The 20,066-nt window shown below is 56.4% G+C and overlaps 3 protein-coding genes across 16 annotated transcripts in view; 2 read left to right on the forward strand and 1 right to left on the reverse strand.

Annotated features, from left to right (window-relative positions):
- Window positions 1-10,608, forward strand: part of DGCR2 (DiGeorge syndrome critical region gene 2) — a 100,718-nt gene extending 90,110 nt beyond the window's left edge. For 4 of the 7 annotated variants that reach the window (XM_043558106.1, XM_043558105.1, XM_043558108.1 and 1 more), the window contains 3 exons: window positions 4,707-4,859; window positions 5,826-6,062; window positions 7,640-10,608. In XM_043558106.1, the coding sequence (XP_043414041.1) occupies window positions 4,707-4,859; window positions 5,826-6,062; window positions 7,640-7,896 (647 nt within the window). In that variant the 3' untranslated portion in view covers window positions 7,897-10,608. Of the gene's footprint in view, window positions 1-4,209; window positions 4,306-4,706; window positions 4,860-5,825; window positions 6,063-7,639 lie in introns of all 7 variants that reach the window. The other 3 variants (XM_043558104.1, XM_043558103.1, XM_043558107.1) reach the window with 1 other exon arrangement.
- An 833-nt stretch (window positions 10,609-11,441) lies between these two features.
- Window positions 11,442-15,034, forward strand: LOC122470473 (carbonic anhydrase 15-like). 8 transcript variants are annotated; one of them, XM_043558114.1, is made up of 8 exons: window positions 11,442-12,015; window positions 12,233-12,268; window positions 12,930-13,100; window positions 13,639-13,784; window positions 13,867-13,959; window positions 14,325-14,403; window positions 14,512-14,678; window positions 14,770-15,034. In XM_043558114.1, exons 1-8 carry the CDS (start codon window positions 11,949-11,951, stop codon window positions 15,016-15,018), a joined length of 1,008 nt encoding a protein of 335 aa, XP_043414049.1. In that variant the 5' UTR covers window positions 11,442-11,948; the 3' UTR covers window positions 15,019-15,034. The 8 variants fall into 8 exon arrangements, with proteins under 8 accessions (XP_043414049.1, XP_043414051.1, XP_043414047.1 ...); XM_043558112.1 differs by having other exon boundaries at window positions 11,444-12,015; window positions 13,624-13,784; XM_043558113.1 differs by having other exon boundaries at window positions 11,445-12,015; window positions 13,624-13,784; window positions 14,337-14,403.
- A 1,280-nt stretch (window positions 15,035-16,314) lies between these two features.
- On the reverse strand, window positions 16,315-17,025 carry LOC122470932 (protein FAM246B-like). The gene has a single exon (XM_043559175.1). The coding sequence runs from the start codon at window positions 17,023-17,025 to the stop codon at window positions 16,315-16,317; it is 711 nt and encodes a 236-aa protein (XP_043415110.1).
- Window positions 17,026-20,066: the final 3,041 nt, after the last annotated feature.

Genomic DNA, 20,066 nt, shown 5'->3' on the forward strand with positions numbered 1-20,066 from the left:
AACAACAAGAGCTCTCCTTGAGTAGAGAGCTGTCAATGTCCTGCATGCCAGGAAGGCTTCTGGGGAGAGGGCAAAGTAATGTCAGCGGTATCTGAGATTTAGCCAAATGGGGCACTCTGGCACACGTCCCAAATGTGCAGTCAGATATGGAGCCATCAGGGAACATGGAGTTCAGTGAAAGTATACTTGGGCCTCCCTATCCCACATGGTAGATGCTACCTCTTGTGTAGGATGAATTCCTATGGGATTCTGACAAGCACCTATTCATTGTTTACCAGGTCTGTGTCCTGGCCACATCACTCTGAGCCTCTAACTCACTTATTTTCCACATGAGTCAAACCTCTGGCTTTCACAAGTCACATCACCTGGACTTCTCATTCCATTTCTTAGGAGTCTACCAGTGTTGCCTTACCTCTCCATCCAAGCTTGTAAGAATGATTAGATATATATAAGGCCTGTAGAGCCTAACCAACCCTGAGGACTTCTCAGCAGAGCAGGGCTTTCAGGGCCTCTGGATGAGACCATAGCTGCTGTAGGCCATTCTCCTGTGCTGCCAGAGCAGCTTATCCAGGGCCTCTCCTTGCCTCTTGCTTCAGCCTTACTTTTGCAGGCTCCTGACTGCTTCCCAGGTTGGAGCATTTTCTCCTGGGAAATGCCTGTATTCCAAAAAGGACAGAGACACTGCCACCCAAACTGGGGACTTTGGGAAAGTATCCCCTTCAATAAGGTAAGGATATCTGCTCTTATTCTGTTTAGGGTTGTTCAAGAGGTCAAGGGCAATGCCGAAAATGAAATGGTATCCAGACGAGAAGAGAAAAGTGAAATAATCTTTTTTAGTAGATGACATGATTGTCTGCATAGGAAATCCCAGAGGATCTACAGGAAAGATACCAAAACTAATAAGTGTCTTTAGCAGGGTCTCCAGATACAAGGTCAATATATAAAACTACATTGTTTTTATATATACTGCCTATGAACAGTTGGAAATTGAAATTTCTAAGAAAAGTACCATTTACAGTAGTACCAAAACCATGAAATCCTTGGTATAAACCCTACCAATATGTGCAGTCTGTATGCTACAAATCATAAAATACTGATGAAAGAAATCAAAGGTGTAAATAAAAGGAGAGGTGTACCATGTTCATGGATCATAAGACTCAATATCATTATATAGTTAATTCCCCCAAATTATCTATGGATACAGTGCAGTCCCAACCAAAATTCCAGCAGACTTTTGGCAGACATTGACAGACTGATTCTTAAAAAAATTTTTTTTTTTCAACGTTTATTTATTTTTGGGACAGAGAGAGACAGAGCATGAACGGGGGAGGGGCAGAGAGAGAGGGAGACACAGAATCGGAAACAGGCTCCAGGCTCTGAGCCATCGGCCCAGAGCCCGACGCGGGGCTCGAACTCACGGACCGCGAGATTGTGACCTGGCTGAAGTCGGACGCTTAACCGACTGCGCCACCCAGGCGCCCCGTGACAGACTGATTCTAAAATTTATGTAGAATGGCAGAGGAATTAGAGTAGCCAAAACAGTTTTTAATAAGTTGGAGGATTCATGGTACCTGATGTAAAACTTAGTGTACAGTCCTGGTAAACAAAACATTGCAGTATTATCAAGAGATATATAGATCAGTGGACTCTAGAATAGAGTCTAGAAATAGTCCCACACTTATATGGTTAACTGATATTTGACAACGGTACAAAAACAATTAAATAGAGAAAGGATAATCTTTCAACAAATGGTGCTGGAAAATTTTACATCCATATGCAAATATACACACACATATATACACATACATACCTTTAACTACACATTCTACTATGTATAAAAATTAAGGGGCACCTGGGTGGCTCAGTCAGTTAAGTATCTGACTCTTAATTTCGGCTCAGGTCATGATCGTGGTTCATGGGATCAAGCCCCACATTGGGCTCTGTGCTGACAGTACAGAGCCTGCTTGGGATTCTGTCTCTCCTTCTCTCTCTGCCCCTCCCCTGCTCTCCCATTCTCTCTCTCTCTCTCTCTCTCTCTCTCTAAATAAATAAATAAACTTAAATTAAAATTTTTTTTAATTGACTCAAAATTCAGAAACTTCTAGAAGAAAATATAGGCTCTAAAAAAATAAAGTCTGTTAAAAGAAAACAAAAATCTTTGTGGCCTTGGGATAGGCAACATTTATAGCTGACATCAAAAGCATGATCCAAAAAAGAAAAGTTGATAAATTGGACTTCATCAAAATTGAAAACTTCTGCTTTTGAAAGTTGCTTAAGGAAATGAAAAGATGAGCCACCAGCAGAGAAAAAATATTTGCAAAACACAAGTCAGAGTCTTGTATTCAGAGTATATAAAGACTCCATAAACCCCAATAATAAGAAACCACCCTATTAAAAAGTGGGGAGGGGTGCCTGGGTGGCTCAGTTGAGCATCTGACTCTTGATTTCAGCTCAGGTCATGGTCTCTCTCACAGTTTGTGGGTTCAAGCCCCACATTGGGCTCTGCACTGACAGTGCGGAACCTGCTTGGGATTCTGTCTCTGCCTTTCTCTCTGCCCCACCCCCTCTTGCACCTAGACATGCTCTCTCTCTTTCTCAAAATAAATAAATAAACTTTTTTTTTAAAAAGTGGGGAGAAGATTTAATACGACACTTCACCACAGAAGACACATGATGGCAGCCAAACAGCTGAAAAGATGTTCAACTGTCACTAGGGAAACAAATTGAATGCACTTGGGCCACCACACCTAATGGAAGATGAAAATAACAGAATTGCCAGCTCTGAGGGTGGCTGAGGCACAGAGCAACTGGTGCTCTCCATTCCCGTCCTGCACTGGTGCCCTGGGGAAGCCTGGGGTCACAAGGCTCCCAAGAGGTGAGATGAGGTGCCCAGCAGAGCAGCTGCCAGGAGCAGAGCCCACGTTAGAATCCAGGGCATTGGCCTCTGATTCCTGCTGAGCTTCTGTTTCACCTGCCATCTCTGACAGAGATTTGAAACCATTAACCATGTAACCAAGCTCAGTGAAATGGTTAAGTTCCTGATCACTGAAGTTCTTCATGCACAGACTGGGCAGCTGCGTGAAAAGGACCTGGGATGGCTCAAGCATCAGACCAAGGGCCAGGCCAGGTGAACTTCAGGGCACCTTCCGTTGCAACAGCATCTTCCCCAGCAAGACATGTCCTCTGGGGCCCAAGGGTTAACTAAGGACCAGTAGCCTGGAAGACAGAACACAGCCCCGTCTGGTACTGTCCAGAGCCCCATGGAGGGACCAGTTGTGGCGAGTCCCCAGGGATCTCTGACTTCTGACCCTAGAACAGTGCTGTCTTCTTTGTGTCTGACTGCAGGTGACTTTCTTCTAGGAGATGCTTCCTCCTTCCTGGTAATCATCATGGAGGAATGGTCAGGGACCTTGACTGTGTCCTTGGGTTTATTTTAGAAGTGATTAAGAGTCATTGCAAAGGGGCTGCTCCTTTAGGTGCTCCCTTGCGATCTCTGAGCTGACCACCAATTAATAGACATGTCAGTAGCCCCCTGGGCTGACAGACTTCCTCCCACAGACAGAGACAAAATGTTCCCTTGAGTCTGGAAGAGGATCAGAGGCGCCAAAAAAAACAGCTAATTGGTGAGAGAATGTATCATTTCCACATATTTACTTCCCAAGTGTTGTCAGCAATAAATGCAGCTTTGAGGGAAGCTTTCTGGCTCCCGTGGGAGGAGGGCAAGTGTGAGCTCTGACCATCTGCATTGGTATGGATTGATACGATAGTCCTTGGCCCTTACACCCACACACAGTCCTGCTTCCAGTGGCTATAGGTCGCTTCCTCGCTGTGCCTGCCCCCCTCCCTGCACTGAAGCCTCCCTGCCCTTCCCTTTGGGTTTGTGGAGGCAGGTGTTCCTGGGACCACTTCCTGGTTCTGCTCTTCTATGACTTGGTGTGAGTGGCTCATCTCATCTAGGTAGGAGCCCCTGGAGATGTCCGTCACACTGTAGGCACTCAGCCAGTGCAAGTTTTCTTCTCTCACCCCTCATCCCATGATCACCATCTGTGCCCTACCCACAGCAGCTCCATAGCAAGCACCTAACCAGCACCGGTGTGCGCCAGGGTAAGGCAGGGTGGAATTGTCAACATTTGGGGCCGAGTGCTGTGATGTGGGGCTTTCTTGTGCATAGCAGGATGTTGAGCAGCATCCCTGGCCTCTACCCACTAGATGCCAGTAGTGCCTCCACCCCTCAAGTGGTTGATGATGACCAAAAGAGTCTCCAGGCATTGCCAAATGTTCCCTGGAAGTTGCAGAGTCGCCCAGGTGAGCATCCCTGGTCTAGAGTCCAGTGGCTCGGTCATATCTGCCTGATTTTGTACTATATGGTTGGGGACACAGGGGCCCATAACACAGCACCCGCCAGCTTTTAGGCAGAAGGGGCGCATTGCCTGGCACTTAGGAGTGCTAGACTGGAAGGTAAAACATCTTTCCTGGCCCATGATTTGCTTCTCTCCTTTGATGTAACCACAGTATTCTTGACTTTCAGCCGTTTTCATTTTTCCCATCTCTCCTAAGACGTCAAGTGCAGGGAATCAGGAAGCAAGTTGCCTTTTCCACATAGATGCCTGGTGGTGGAGGGCTGTGGCCTTCCCGTAGCACTAAGCACTGGGGATCAGGCTCTCCTTTTCTGAGAACAGCCGATTTCTTTCCTCTCCTTGTAACAGATGGCAACAGCCTGTTTGACTCCATGGCCAGTGGGATGCGTCTGATCGTTAGCTGCATCTCCTCCTTCCTCATCCTGTCGCTTCTGCTTTTCATGGTCCACCGGCTTCGCCAGAGGCGCCGGGAGCGCATTGAGTCCCTGATTGGAGCAAACTGTGAGTGTGCTTGACCCTACCTATAATAGCCACAGCGGGGGCCCTGCTCTGGGCTGTGTCCTCTTTAGGGTGAGAGGGTACTGGAAGTAGGAAGGGGGGGCAAGGGAACAGGCAAGAGGGTGTAGATGATAGGGGTGCCCTGGTGGGGTGTCCCTGTCCCACCCACTCACCTGCTCCTGGGCTGAGTGCACACCTGGGAAACTAGAGGAGCTGTCCTTGGGACCCAAAATCAGGCCGTGGATGTGTGGAGGGAGGGGTGTGCCCTCAGTGCCAGCTGCCCCCAGGCTCCCCGGCCCTCCAGACCTTGAAACAGGACAGGCAGCTGCTGCTGTATGTTTAGATAGTTGATGTTACCTTTTCTGACGGCCTGGACCATGAGCGGGGCCACCTGCCGTGGGCAGAGAGGGCAGAGCAGCAGACGCCCGTGAATGTCAGGCAACTTAGAGTGTGACTTGGCCCTCCTCAGCCCAAGTTCACTGCAGCAAGAGAGTTCTCTGCTGTGGCCTGTGCCCTCCATAGGGCTGCTGGAATCACCTTGTGTCAGTGAGCAAGCTGTGCTCCCTAGCGCCCAGTCCCCAGTCTGTGTGGGGAGCAGTGGGATGGGTACAGACCCTCCGGGGAGGGCCCCGAATCAAGGTGGTAGGAATACAAAGGGACTGTGCCAGCTGCAATTAGGGGCCTCACAGCACAGCCCTTCCACAGACCCTCAGTTTTCACCTAGTCATCTACAAAGACCCTCAAGCTGGAGAGATGTGGTGAGGACTGGGCGGTGCAAGTGGCAGGATGTCATGATGGGTTGCACATGGGTGAGGGGCAGGGACTTTCTGAAGGAGGGGGGGGTCCGCATCAGAGCTTCAGGGCTCTCATGTGGGCAGCTGGGCACACAAGTGTGACAGTCGGGATGTCAGATGCTGTGGGCCTCTGGGGTGACTCAGCTGTTGCTCGTCTCTCCCTGCTGTTGCTCAGTGCACCACTTCAACCTCGGCCGGAGGATCCCCGGCTTTGATTATGGCCCAGATGGGTTCGGCACCGGCCTCACGCCTCTACACCTTTCTGACGATGGAGAAGGCGGCACGTTCCACTTCCACGACCCTCCTCCTCCCTACACCGCATACAAGTACCCAGACATCGACCAGCCTGATGATCCACCGCCGCCCTATGAGGCCTCCATTAACCCCGACAGCATGTTCTACGACCCTGCAGGTGCTTCCCTCCCAGGGACAGGGAGCAGCACATCACTGGCCATCCTCTGTTTGCAGCCAGAGGCTCACTGGTCCTCCTCCCCAGTACACAGGACCCTGAACCTCCACTTCTTCCTTGGCCTTCTGCTTCTTTTTGACTTTCCATTTAAGGTGGAACCACCTGTTGGTGGACAGGCTCTTCCCAGGGTTGTACATGCAGATGACCGTGGGCAGTGGCCATGCTGCCCCTTGCCTTCCTCCCATGAACACCTGTTAGCAAGCAGCCCTTGGGGCACACTCAGCTGGGCAGTATGGAGAGATGGGGAGCCGGGTGTTGGCGGTTGTGGGGATAGGACTGGCCCAGGTCTTCCAGGTGCCTGCCCAGAGCCAACTGCTGGGTCACAAAGACACATGTGCATATGTGGTAATTGTTAGAGATGCCTTTGTGACATTCCTTCCTGTCTGTGAAATGGGAAGAAAGCACTGGTTCTGTGATGTTGGCCTTACTGCTTAAGTCTTTTGTCCATCTGCTCCTGTGGAAGATCATTCCTCACAGGTCTGTGTAGCACAGAGGGAATGCCAGTTTCCTCACCATTGCCCAGCTTGTTCCTGTCCCTGATGTGCAGCTCAGGTGTCCCATCCCGTTTGCCTACATGTTAATACCCTCTAACATGCACACAACCCCCTGCAGTATGACAGCAGGCAGTGCCCCACTCCTTGCACTCCTTGCCTGGCTCCTTGCACACCCACACAGCACAGCAGAATGTGTGTCGTGGGGCCAGCGCCGCTGTGTTTTGGGCCTCTTTGCTAGTACTGCTTCTCTGTGGTGTGCAGGCAAGACCTGGATTTGACCCCTGCACACACAGTTTGTCTCAGTCTGCCGTCCAGGGGGTCAGGGTAGAACAGGCTCCTGCCAGGGATGCTGCTGGAGGGCAGCGGGTCCCAGATGGCTGCATGGAGCAGGCTGTGAGGGAGCAGTTGCTCCCTGGGGCAGGTAACAGGACTGCTGAGGCTGGGGGGGGGGGGGGGGGGGGGAGGAGCCAGCCAGGAAACGGGCCCCCATGCCTTGAGCTTTTGGAGAAAGCCGGAATAAGGAGCAGGCACGCTGAAAGGAATGGGCTGCCACAGAGCCTCCCTCAAACCAGAGATTTCTACAGATCCCGGTAAGGTTTGTGGAGCTGTCTGCTCTGGTCCTGTCTTCTACATTCTCATCCCCATATTCCAGCCACAGCACCTTTTCTGGGGGCTGTGTCCCCTGTTCCGCCTGCCCACATCCGGCCCAGTAACTCCCTTATGTCACATGAGCCCTGCTTCAACCTCCAACAAGTCTGAGAGGACTTTCCCTCTCCCCCAACTTTGTTCTGCGGACTCTGTCAAAGCCTGTCCCTCCATATCACATTGCCATGGCTTGCTCACGACTGTACCCCTGCGCCTTGCACCGGGCCAGGTGGCAAAAGTGGGGGGCGAGCACAGCTTCCCCCTCCTCCCGCCACCACGAGAGCATTCAGGCAGGAGAAGTAGCCCCTGGTTCTGTGCAGCCCACCATCTTCCCCCGTGCCAGGCCTGCCATCCTGCTGACTCCCTTTTGTCTCCCTGCAGACGACGATGCCTTTGAGCCAGCAGAGGCCAGGCCACCAACCCCAGGAGATGGTGGCGGTGAAGGTGCATCACCCCGGCGCCTGGAGCACCCTGTGCCTGCCACAGGGGCCTCTCTGGCAGACCTGGAAGACTCAGCCGACAGCAGCAGTGCCCTGCTTGTGCCCCCTGACCCTACCCAGAGTGGGAGCACCCCAGCGACAGAGGCGCTGCCAGGGGGCGGCCGCCACAGCCGCAGTTCCCTCAATACCGTGGTGTAGAGGATGGCCCAGCCCACGGCCCCAATGGGCAGAGAGCACCTTTTTGCTGACAAGAAAACACTGATCCCTGTGGGAGATTTGAGGGGCCCCCAAGTGATCTGGACCCAGCTGCACTGCCGCACACCCGCTGACGGCGTGTATGTACGAGTAGAGACCACACCGACCTCCCGAGGGAGCAAACACCTGCACCGAGTCTCCTTGAGGGCTCCAAAAACATGCTTAGCTTTGGGTCCCTGTCTTTTTCTTTCCAAATGGCAGAAGAATGACGAAGTTTGTTCAGACCACACGTTTCAGAAGTAGGGAACAAAGAAGGCACTGTGGGCACGGGTGGGAGTCAGACCACACCTGGCTTTGGTGGGCCTGCTTGCTGCAGCATGCCGTCCAGAGGAGCCTGCCAGCCAGCCACTGAGCCCTGGGGCTGCCACGTGTACCTCGCTAGCCACTGTTCAGAAGGAGCACTTCCAGGCACCACTGTGTGTGTGGACTGTCAGTATAGTCTGGGTGGTTGGTCTGCCTCAGGGTAGATGCCCTTGGAGGTTACTATAGTGGCCGCTCTGAGGATACCCCCCAGCCCAGCCATGAACATCAAGGGTGACCCTACCCTGGGTTGGGGGCTGGCCTGGGCCTCTGGTGCCCAAGACCCTCAGAGGGGGTCTTGGAAGGAAGTTGAACTCTCCACTCTGTCTTTCAAGCTGGGTCTCTGTGAAGCCCAGTTCTGTGCCGGGGGGCCCTGGCCCTACCCTGTCATTTTTCTCCCCAGCATTGCTGTGCATGGCTCCCTCAAGAGGCAACCCTGGAGCTGGGCCAAGGCCCCTAGCCACGCATGAGTGTCCTGGCCCTGGATCCTCCTTTGGGAGTTGGGGGCTAAGCCAGCCAGTCCGCTACCCTCTGGAGCCCCCCACTCCTATTGAATTTGCTCGTGGGTCTGGTCTGCCCCCCCCCACCCTATCTTGTTTGTGCCATAAAGGGTTGTTTCTTTGGGGGGAGGGGTGGCTGAAATTAATGCCCTGGGCTGTGTCCATCTCCTGAAAGTCCACTTGCACACCACCACCACTGAGCCGAGTGCCCAGTGGCCGCATGCCACCTTCCCATCCTCAGCAGCTCGGGGTGCTGGGTTCCCTGCCCAGGGGCCTTTTGACCAAGGGACCCTGTTGCCTGCTCCTGGGCAGTGGTCTTGTCTCCTGACACGGGGCTTTTAGCATTTCTGAGGTTTGGAGATTAAGCGGGTTCTGTGCGATTTTTAGCACATCCATATCTTTTCTACGTTGAATGTCTGGATCTTTTCTTTCTGTGTGTACGCGTGTGTCTGTGTGTGTGTGTACATCTGTGTCCAAGTTTTGCAGGTGGTGGCGGTATGCCAGAATTCGGCCTTGGGGCCCCAGTTTCCCAGGCCAGCCATGGCATCTTTGGCGGCACTGAGGTGTGGCCAGGTCTGCACCTCTGCCCCTTGGCTGAGAGCATGGAGCCCTGCTCCTGGTCCCCCTTGTAGCTCTTCCAGACCAGCATGCAGTGACAGGAGGGTTGACTAGAAGTGGGTGTTTCTGTGGTGCTTTGTGGTGACAGACCTCGGTGGCACAGTCCAGTCCTAGGCTTGTTCTCACACTCTCACATTGGAAACCCATTGTGTTCTTCCAGTATGGGATGAGATTTTTGAGTTTCCCCACAGAACTGTCATCCCTTGAGCCGGCCAGAGGTGTGAATTTTGAACTGCCTGTCTAGGCTCGCAGGATCTGGAGCTGAAGGCAGGACTCAGGCGGGCTGCATGCCAAACGGGCCTGAGCTCCCCTTGCCATAGGGCTGATCCTTCAAGAATACACCCTGGGCACGTGTGCCCCACGTTGGCTGCTGAAGACAAAGCAGGAAGTGTGTTGTGCCTCCAGCGTGCTGGGCTCAGGGGAGCCGAGGTCTAGAGCAGCAGCCACAGGTCTTACTGGTGCCAGGTGAGTGTCCTGAGCGTGTCTGCTTTGGAGTGACTATCCCAGCGGAGCACATAGGGGCCTGACTTCAACAGCCAAGAGTCCTTCACAGCTCCCCTGTCTCTGGCCCAGACCTCAGAACCATGTGTTGAGGACAGGGCAGTTGGCACAAGATGTCTGGGACTGGGGAGCTCCCTTTGGGGACCGAAGGACTGCTGGGGCCAATCAGGCATGCAGGAGGCATTGAGGAGGTGGCCTGAAGTATGGTGGGCCCGCTTCTGGACTGGCCAGGGTTCTGTCCCAGCACCAGGGTGCTCAGCCCACTGGGGTCCTTGGGCTGCGCAGAGGCCTGCATGCCGTGTGTGCAGGAGCTGGTGCCTAGGAGTGAGCTCTGCTGGAGGGCGGTTGTGAGGGGAACAAGGTGGGGGAGCCGGGGTCTGCCTGGCTGCCCTTGGCCTCCTGTCCAATTGCCGCCCTTTGTTAAGTTCTAACTGCTCCAGGGTCTGATGAAGAATCCCAAGGCCAACCCGAGCTGAGACTCTTGTGCTCCTGTGATTGACTGGGCTCCCAGAGGTACAGGCCAGGCTCTTGGGAGGGGCCTCTTCCCCCAGGACCTGACTTACCTGGTGGAGGAAGGAGTCAATACTGTACATTGTCTCGATGCCTGTTTTTTATGTTCTCCTTTCACTAAGGGTTTTAGTTTGGGTTTATTTTTGGTTGGGTTGGCACTAATCCTTTTCTTAAGATGCTGTGAGAACCATTTCATCCAAATGCCAAATAAATTTGTGTTCTGGAAGAGGCGTGGTCAGTCTTTGGTGTGACCTAAGTTGCGATGGGAGACTCCAGCCAGGGTGGCTGAAATGGGTGGATGGAGGAGTTGGGGCATCTAGGTGAGCCAGGCTGGGGTGCAGGGCTCCAAGATGCCCCACTGACCATGGTCCTTTCAATAATTTCCCAGTCTGTGATGGAGGAACAAAAGGGTGTCCAGGGGACTCAACCTCAGGTGGGTCCTTGTGCTTACCTTCCTAACCCAGCGTCCTGGCAGTCAGCTCCAGCCTGGGCAGGGGGATCCTGGGGGCCTGACAGGCGAGGGGCCAGGGTTAAAAAAGGAACAGGGAGTCCCTTGGTGTGGATAGGAGCTTCGAGGACAGCATCCCTCATTTGTGAACATACCTGCTAGGGTGGTGGTGGGGGTCCTGGGTGCCGTCAGCACTGCTGACAGCGCCCCTTCCCCAAAATGGGGAGAGCCTGACCCTCTGGGGATTGGAGAAAGATACCCCAGCCCACCCCATCTCCCTTCACATCACTGGCCCAATTATGCTCACATCCACAGGCACACACATGCTGGGTAAAGAGCTTTCCAGTGTTGCTTTCTCTCCCAGCTACACTAAGAGGCAGCAAAATCAGCTCCACTTGCCAGGAGAATGAATTGAGGGGCTGAGGCTCAGGCCACAGCCTGGAGTCAGAGCCTCAGGAGCTGCTGGGAAAGCCTGAAGTGTCCCCACCAGGCTGGTGCGGGGCAGAGTGGGAGAGCTGTGGCTTCCCAAAGACCTGTTGGTGGAGTAATCCCCCAAAGGAGGGCCTTTTCCCAGGTGTGCGGGGCGGCGTGGGGGGGGGGGGAGACACCTATACAAGAGAGCCTATGGTCTTTGGGAGGTCCCAGGCCCACAACAGAAGGGAAATACACCCTCCCCACCCCAGCCTCAAAAGTCAAGGGCACTGGGATTCAAAGTGCCCTCCCCTTTCATTTCCATCCTTACCTGGTGGCCTTGGCATGTCACTCCTGGCCCCCAGCCTGTTTCCTCCTCTTTAAGTGGGCATAATAGCACCTCCCCCCAGTTAATTGGGGGAGTCTGTTTAAAGTGTTTTGCTCCGGTAAATGCCAGCGATTGTTGCTGGAACACAGCCGTGGCCCTGGGATCAGAGCATGTGCCTGGTGATCTCAGACCTCTGTCTTCTCTGCTGGTGGCCCTGCCTGGACACCGCCCCCTCTGACCCTCTCTGCAGTGGCCTGCCAGAGAGCCCACAAGACTTAGCCACGCCCCTAAGCCCACCCCACTAATAAACAGCTGCCTAGCCTGCCCCACAGTTCTCTGGCACTTTCCAGTCCTCTGGAGTCACAGTGGCTGCTGCACCATGCGGTCCCCAGGCTTTGCACTCGCCTTCCTCACCGTGCCACTGGTGGTGCGCGGGGACTCAGAGGGTGAGCACCTGGACCCTGCCCATCTCGAATTCTACCCTTCTCGAATCTACCCTCCCTTGCAGCTCCCCCTTCTCCCTGTAAAGCTCTGCCACTGGGGGGTTTCTTTGGGGGAGGAGATGTTGGGGTCTTAGGAGAGGAGGAGCCCCATTCTTGCATGGAGCTCAGAGAGAGCCCAGATTGCTGTCCCTCATCTCAGTTCCCTGTCCACTGTCCGCAGGCACCTGGTGCTACGACTCCCAGGACCCAAAGTGTGGTGAGGACAGAGTGTCATGTGAGGCTATATGGTATCAGTCTTTGTCCTGTGGCCACTAGACACTCTGATGCTAGCATGAACCAAAAGCAGTGTGCATGCCAAGCTTCTCTGGTTTCTGCAGGTTTGTGTCTGGAGTCCTGGGCCACAGTGGCTGTCTGGGTACCAGGCAGCATGCGTGTGACGCCCCCCCCGCCCCCATGCCTGTGTGTCTGTGTTTGTTGCTGGTGTGATCTCCAGTCCTGGCATGTGTGCCAAGCCATATAAGTGGGGACTGTAAGGCTGTCAGCATGGTCAGCCCATGTGTGAGCAAGTGATACATGTCCCCAGTGTGGGTGTGTGACTGTCGTGCCAGGAGACCCTTCCATCCCCATTCCCTGTGGGGCACTCTAGCTGCAGGTGACTGTGTGTCAGAGTATGGCCCAGACCAGGTGGTGCCTACCTACGTGAGAGTGTTACAAACATTATGGCCAGGCTAGGTCGGGGTACGTGTGGCAGTTGTGACCTGTCCAGGTGTGTGGGTGAGCAGGAAGGAGCTTCCTGAGGCTGGGCGATTCTCTAGGTATGTGCAGGAGGGAGGGAGAGAGGCACTGCCTTCCTCTGTGTATCCCCATGTTGTCCCCCGAGCCCCCCCCCCCACATATCCCTGACCTTGTTCCCTCAGGCCCCACCCACTGGAAGGAGATGGCCCCTGCCTGTGGGGGCCCAGCCCAGTCCCCCATCAACATTGACCTTCACTTGGTTCAGCGGGACCCCACCCTGGGACCCTTCATCTTACAGGGCTACAACACAGCACCTCCAGGCCCGTGGACCCTGGAGAATGATGGCCATACAGGTCAGTACCCTACGGCCAGGATCCCCACAGACACAAGCTGAAACCCACCTTGGAGTGAGAACTACCCCCCAACACACCCATAAGGATCAAAATCTCCACAAAGAGCACAGGAACATCCATACTCGCTGGTAGACACCCCCAACAGGGGTCATGAACCCCCACATACAGGTGTCAGGATCCCCCTAACAATAGCAATCAGCCATTGCCCCCGAGGACCAGAAGTCGGGACATTCCCAGAAGTCAGAGCCCCTCACAGCACCTCGAAAGTCATCACAGCCCCCCAGTATCACACACAGCTGTGGTGGGTCAAAACTCCCACCACAGGAGGGCCACCCTCTTCTCCCCCTCATTGCAGGGTAGGTTTTTTCCACTGCCATCTGCTGACCACCAGAGGACCTATTCCATGGAAGCCCGGCCAGGGAGCAGACTAGCCCAAAGGGGCCCTGTGCTGGCACTCTGTGCCCTAACAGCACAAGGGCAAGCGGGTGGAGGGAAAGAGTGTCATGTGCTCCTTTACCCCCAGTGCTGCTCCACATAGACGCTGGCCCACAGAGCCGCCTGGAGATTCGGGGCGCCGGGCTGCCACTGCCTGCCTACCGCGCACTGCAGCTGCACTTCCACTGGGGGGGCCCTGGTCGAGCAGGTTCAGAGCACAGCCTGGATGGGCAGCACCGCCCCATGGAGGTGGGCTTGGGTAGGGGGTAGGGTGGTAGGTGTGCCCTGTGGAAGGAGCAGCTGGTACCTCTCACGGTCTGTGCCTCTCCAGATGCACGTGGTCCACATGAACACGAGGTACCAGAGCATGGGGGAAGCTCGAGGTCACCCCGATGGGCTGGCTGTGCTGGCGGTGCTGTTAGTGGTAAGGGAGAGGTTGTGCAACTCCTGGCAGTGAGGGAGGGACAGAGGAGTTCTGTGACTCCTTGTGCTTCCCAGAAAGGGGGTCTGCAAAGGGAGCAGAGTGGGCCTGTGGAGTTTTGGTGGGGCTGTTGGGGGGAGTCTGTACGGTTTATAGGATTTAAAGGGTTCTGTGGGAGGATGGGGCCAAGGAGAGGTACCGGGTCTGCAGGGTCAGTGGGGAGGGAGGGTGACCCTTCCCCCAGCAGATCTCCAAGCTGCCCCCACTGGGAGCCTACCCCCATCCCACTTACAGTCTCCTCTAGACCTCTCCCCACCTCAGATTTCCCCTTTGGAGACCCACCCACTCAGAGCCCTTCTCACTTGGAGCCCCCTCCCCAGGAGCAGGACACTGACAACGCCAACTTCTCCGTCCTGGTATCCAGCCTGAAGAATGTGTCTGAGCGCGGTGAGGAGCCATGGGGTCGCACCCGGGGCGCGGGGTTAGCTGGGGGCCAGGGTGGGCGGCTGGGCACAAGGAGGCCGATTGCAACCCCACCTCCCCTCCCCGGCCCAGGAGTCTCTGTGAATCTGGCCTCCACCTTCCCGCTGGCCTCGCTGCTGCCGGGCGCCTCAGGCCTCTTGCGCTACTACCGCTACTCGGGGTCGCTAACCACGCCTGGCTGCCAGCCTGCGGTTGTCTGGACTGTCTTCGAGGACGCGGTACCCATTGGGCGCTCACAGGTGGGGCCCCCACCCTTTCCACTGGGCAGCTCTGCCCTCTTCCCTCCCTCCCGCAGCCCCGGCCCACGTCTTAACCTGTCTCTGCTCCGAGCCCTCAGGTGGCCCAGTTCCAGACCATGCTCCAGGCTGGGCTCCCCGGCTCTCACCCTGCACTGCTCACCGAGAACTTCCGCCCGCAGCAGCCTCTCGGGGGTCGCAGGGTCTCGGCCTCTCCAGGTGCCTCCATCCGCGCAGCAGCCTCGGCGCCCGCCCCAACCCTAGCCCGTGTGCAGGCGGCTCTGCTGGGCCTGTGGCTCTGGCAGAGCCCCTAAGAACCAGATTCGACCCCTTCCCGCAATAAACGATACACAGAGTGACCTTGGCCTCACATATTTTGCGGGGGTGGGGTGGGAATACACTACCTCTCCCACGGAGGCGAGATTCCTGCCTGAATTCCACTGAGGCCTCAGTGTGCCTGCCATACAACAGGGGACCCCTGAGCGACTCTCCCCCACCCCATCACAGCCAGTCCCATACCTGTATCCAGAACACACACACCTCCCCAGATCCCTCTGATCCCCCATTTCCAAGGAGAAAAACTAGCAGGTCTTGGAAACGCCACCTGTTAAAGTCTAATACTACACTTTATTTAAAAAAAAAAAAAAAAAAAAAAGCTGGCTGACCCCAGGACACTGTGCGCTATTAAATGATGACTGACGTTTCCGAAGCCAGGAGGTGAGAAGCTACTGGTTCCAGGCTCTGCTGCAGGCTGTGCTAGGTGGGGTGGGTCCTGGTGACAAGGACAGCTAGTGAAGGGCTCCCTGTGCAAGGTGAAACCACTCCCCGGTGACACTGGGAAGTTAGGCTATGGAACCTGAGTGTAGGGTGACACTTTCTGGAGAGACAGTGGTGTCCAGGTGTCTGCCTGTGGTGAGGCTAAGTGAAAGGTTAAGTGTCCTTGGTGTCACTGTCCATAACGAAGCTTAGAGTCCCAAGAACATTGACTAGATGCCACTGTGCCCAGGCAATGTTGTCCAGTAAGAGTTTGGGTCTGTCAGCAGAGTGAAGCTGGCCAGGGACTAGCTGTGGTCCAGTTGATGCCCTGCAGACTGCGGTTGTATATCCAGGCGGCATTGCCCTGGGTGAGTCTGTGTCCAGGTAACAATGTCCCAGCAGCCCACATGTCCCTAACATCTATTGAGTAGTGTGTGGGTCACACACTATATCAGTGTCTGGAGGCCCAGCCTCCAGCCCAAGACCCTTAATACAAAACAAATACAAACAAAAACCTGTAACACCCTCCCCTGAGAAAGACCCTTGGGCTCTCCCGGAGGCTCTCTGGGAGGCTGCCACATACCTGGCCCAGACCCTTCTGCAGCTCTAAGGCCAGAAAGGTATCCACCCCTCTTCCAGCCCCCGACTCAGTCTCCAGCGAAGATCACTGGCTGCGCGGAGGCTCTCCGCACTCCCCAGACGTGACCCCCGACAGTCCTCAGCTTTGGCGCGTCCCGCCACCCACACCCTAATGCTGGAGCGCTAGCAGGCGGCTTCTGAGGACCCTTCTCCATCTACAAGGGTGGTGTATCTGTCCATATAAATAGATAGGAGGAGGGCACTTCCTGCACCTGGTCGCGCGCTACCCTCGGCAGGGCAGCCCTCAATCCCCGCCGCCCTGCGGGGCCCCTGGCGGCAGCGGCGTCTTCTTGAAGTTCTTCCGGGCCAGGGCCCGGTTCGCGCTGCCGTCGGCAGGGCCGTCCGGTGCGTCGTCGGCGTGCCTCGCGACCGTGGCCAGGGCGTTCATGGTGCCCAGAGCTCGCAGCAGGGTCGGGCCGCGGGGCGCGGCGCGGGGGACTGCGCGGGGCTCCCGGCGGGCGGACCGCGGCGGGGGCGGCAGCAGTGCGCGCAGGGCGTCCAGCTCGGCACGCAGCTCCGCGCGCAGCGCCTCGAGCCCCGCGCCCAGCTCCGCGCGCACTGCCGCCAGGCCCTCCTGAAGCCGCCGCTCGCTCACCTCCAGGACGCCCGCCGGGTAGGTGGCCCCACCGCGCGGCTCCCCGCACACAGAGCACACCGAGCCGCTGCTGCGCGCGTCCGCTCGCTCCCCTGCCCCCGGCGCCCGCGCCTCCCCCGCCGCAGCCCCTGCCCGCTCCACCAGCCGCAGCAGCCGGGGTGCGTCGGCCCGCGCCGCCGCCTCGGCCCGGATCTGGCCCCGCAGGCGAGCCAGGCGGCCCGGGGCGCGGGCTTCTTCAGGGCCTGGCCCGTTGGGCTGCGGCCCGTTGTCCCGCCGGCGGCCAGCGGCCCGTCGCAGCGCCTCGCTCGCGCCGTACACACTGCGCGCCTGGGCCCACGGGCGCCCGGGTTCCACCGCCATCCGTGCCGCAGCCGCCACCGCCACCGGCGCTGGGCCTGGCCGGGAGCTCCAGCCCGCAGCCTAGCGACCGCTGGGGCCCCGGCGACGCTCCGTGGAGAGGGCCCCCGGGATGGCTGTGGGAATGACTGAGGTCTCGTGGGGGTGGGGGTGGGGGGCGGGCAATCTGGCCTGGGCCCGGGGAACTCCGACAGGGCGAGAGGGGGTGGTAGATGGAGCGCCAGGGAACGCGGGGGTGTGGGCAATGCAGGCAGCCTTGAGTGTGCTAGACCTGCTCAGGGGGACTGTGCTGTCGGTGGGTCCCAGCGTGGGTCGAGGAGCTTGGACCGGCTTTTGGGCAGGAGGTGACAGGATGTGGAATGAAGGCTGCAGAAGCCTAGGCGCCCAGACCAGAGTCAGGAAACAGGCTCACATCATATACTCCAAACTACTGTCCTGATCACAGTCAGGGGAAGGCAGGTGTGGTTATGGACCCACCTGTCCCCAGTCCTCCTCTCTGGCTAGGGCCACCACCTCCATACTTATAGTTCAGGCCCCCCACCCCCACCCCCCACAGCTGCAGGAATCCATCCTCCTCACAGGTACCTCCATTCAAGCCCTTCCTGGTCTGGGTGTCTCCCTGCTGAGCCCCAGTCCTCAGGAAGCCACTGGATGACCTGGCCCACCCCACACTATTCTGGCCATGTCTTCTTTTACCTGCTCTAATCCAACAACCTCCACCCCTCTGGGCCTTTGCTCAGGCCGTTTCTCTGCTGGGAATGCCCCCCGCCACACACACACACACACACACACACACACACACACACACACACCCCATATACCTGGCAGCTCCCACTCATCCCACTTCTGCAGGGCAGCCTTCTTTGGCCACCCCAGCTTCCAGCAGGTGACTCAGGCCCCACACCCACAGCCTGTTTAAATGGCTCTCTGTTCTCTGTCCACCTGGATTCACAGTAGGGGCCCTGTTGGATGCAGGAGTAAATGAGTGAATGAGTCTGGGGCTGAGCATCCTGGGTGGGGCAGGGCCGTTACCACCCACCCTAGTCAGCCAACGCACTTCCTCAGGCCTGGCATTCAAGACCCTCATGGTCACCTGTGCTGGCTTTTCTGTCCCTGCCACCTTTTCCATTGTGTGGGAGCTCCTCACTACTGCACTCCAGTCTTTCTCACCCTGGTGCCTTCACACATGCTGCCTGTGTCCATCACAGGGTCATGGGCAGTGCACTGTGGGCCCCTCTGGAGGGCAGTATCCCTCTACCCTGCGTGTTGTTCTCACTGAACCCTAGGGACTAGTTAGGACTCCGGGTGCCCTGGGAGCCTCCCCAGTGAATTGTGGGGAGGGAGGGTCTGGCGTGGGTCCTGGCTGGGCTGGGAGGGAGATGGCAAGGCAGCCACTGGGACCTGTGTCCCTAGATCCCACAGGGGCCTAGCCTCTATGCAGCTCTGTGCCTGTGTGTGTGTGTGTGTGTGTGTGTGTGTGTGTGTGTGTGTGTGATTGAGGATGCTGCCAACCCCGTTCTTTGGCAGTCCTCGCCCTGGCCACCATGAATGCTCCTAGATCCCCTCTATTCATTCATTCATTCATTCATTCATTCGTTTGTTGGTTGCAGCCTGTCTCTCTGGAAGGTATAAGGAGAGGTGAGAATTTGGCACTCTGTCAACCCCAGACAACCCCCCCCCCATTCCTGCTGAGTCACCGGGCCCCCTGGGACTTCTAGCATCTGTTTCTACTGGTCCCTAGAGCCTCGTTAACGATACTCTTGCCCTCCTCCCCTTAGTAATTAAAATACTGCAGGCCAAAATACCCTGGATTCCTTCCCCAGGCCTGCTAGAGTCAAGCTGTATGACCCAGGGGCTCTGCCTTCTCTGAGCCTCACCTATGAAATGAAGGAAACCCCTAAGATCCCTGGGAGGGGACAGCAGGAGGGCTGGAAAAGGCTGGGGAGAGCAGAGGTAGACAGACTCCAGATTTGTGATGTGGTATGAGAGTCAGGAAGGGCAGAGCTGGGCTGCCTGGGGAGACAGGGGCTATGAGGTTTTCCCTGACTGTTGAGGCTGATGGAGAGATGTGATATGAACAAAGCCTTTGCTGCGGCGAGGAGTTCACGATCCTACAGGTGCTGCAGGATGAGGTCATGGCTGGTGGTAGAGTCCCAGAGTCAGGTTGTGAAGCATGACAGATTGCACAGGAGCAAGTGTAGAGTGGGAAGGGAGGCCCCAGGGACCCCGACGAGCCCTGAGGAGGGCTGCAGAGGTATTGGTGAGGAGTGAACAGGCAGCTGTGGTCAACATGACCCTGAAGCCCCTGAGGTCAAATCCAGCAATGGTCAAGAAATAGGTTGTGGTGGGGCGCCTGGGTGGCTCAGTCGGTTAAGCGGCCGACTTCGGCTCAGGTCATGATCTCGCGGTCCGTGAGTTCGAGCCCCACGTCGGGCTCTGTGCTGACAGCTCAGAGCCTGGAGCCTGTTTCAGATTCTGTGTCTCCATCTCTCTGACCTTCCCCCGCTCATGCTCTGTCTGTCTCTGTTCAAAAATAAATAAACGTTAAAAAAAAAAAATTAAAAAAAAAAAAAAGAAATAGGTTGTGGAGACCCCAGCCCGAGCTTCATGGGTGGAGGGGCCACCAGAAGCTGAAGATTAGAGGTGGGGGAATAGGTTGGGGAGCCCTTGCCCCAGGCTGGTTGGTCAGAACAGAGGTAGCTTCAGAAGGAATGGGCCAAGAAGGGACAAAGCTACTGAGCCAAGGGGACCAGCACACAGGCCTGCTTTCTGCTTCTGCTTTCTGGAATATCCTAATAGCCCAGCCTGCCCAGCTCCCTGCACTGTGCAGGGCCCAGCTTCTTCCCCACTCTGGCCCTGTCTGTGTGCCTGGGCCAGGGGCCAGGTCTGCTGGGGGTGAGGAGGCTGGCTGTGACTGTGGGAACACCAGCTCCAGACACTGTCCCCATCTAGGTTCTGTGCATTCAAGTGGGCCCTTCTGCACAGGCAGAGTTGGGTGATTCGTGGGCTTTGCCACTTATTAACTCATTAATGGTTCGGGGCCC

This window comes from Prionailurus bengalensis, chromosome D3 (assembly GCF_016509475.1).
Source record: "Prionailurus bengalensis isolate Pbe53 chromosome D3, Fcat_Pben_1.1_paternal_pri, whole genome shotgun sequence".
In the NCBI taxonomy this organism is placed as follows: Eukaryota; Metazoa; Chordata; class Mammalia; order Carnivora; family Felidae; genus Prionailurus; species Prionailurus bengalensis.

Coding starts and splice junctions, on each gene's coding strand:
- LOC122470473 (XM_043558112.1), top strand. CDS start 11,949: ATGCGGTCCCCAGGCTTTGCACTCGCCTTCCTCACCGTGCCACTGGTG. Junction 13,785..13,866: donor GGCAGCACCGCCCCATGGAG/GTGGGCTTGGGT, acceptor GTGCCTCTCCAG/ATGCACGTGGTCCACATGAA. Junction 13,960..14,324: donor TGCTGGCGGTGCTGTTAGTG/GTAAGGGAGAGG, acceptor TCTCACTTGGAG/CCCCCTCCCCAGGAGCAGGA.
- LOC122470932 (XM_043559175.1), bottom strand. CDS start 17,025: ATGGCGGTGGAACCCGGGCGCCCGTGGGCCCAGGCGCGCAGTGTGTAC.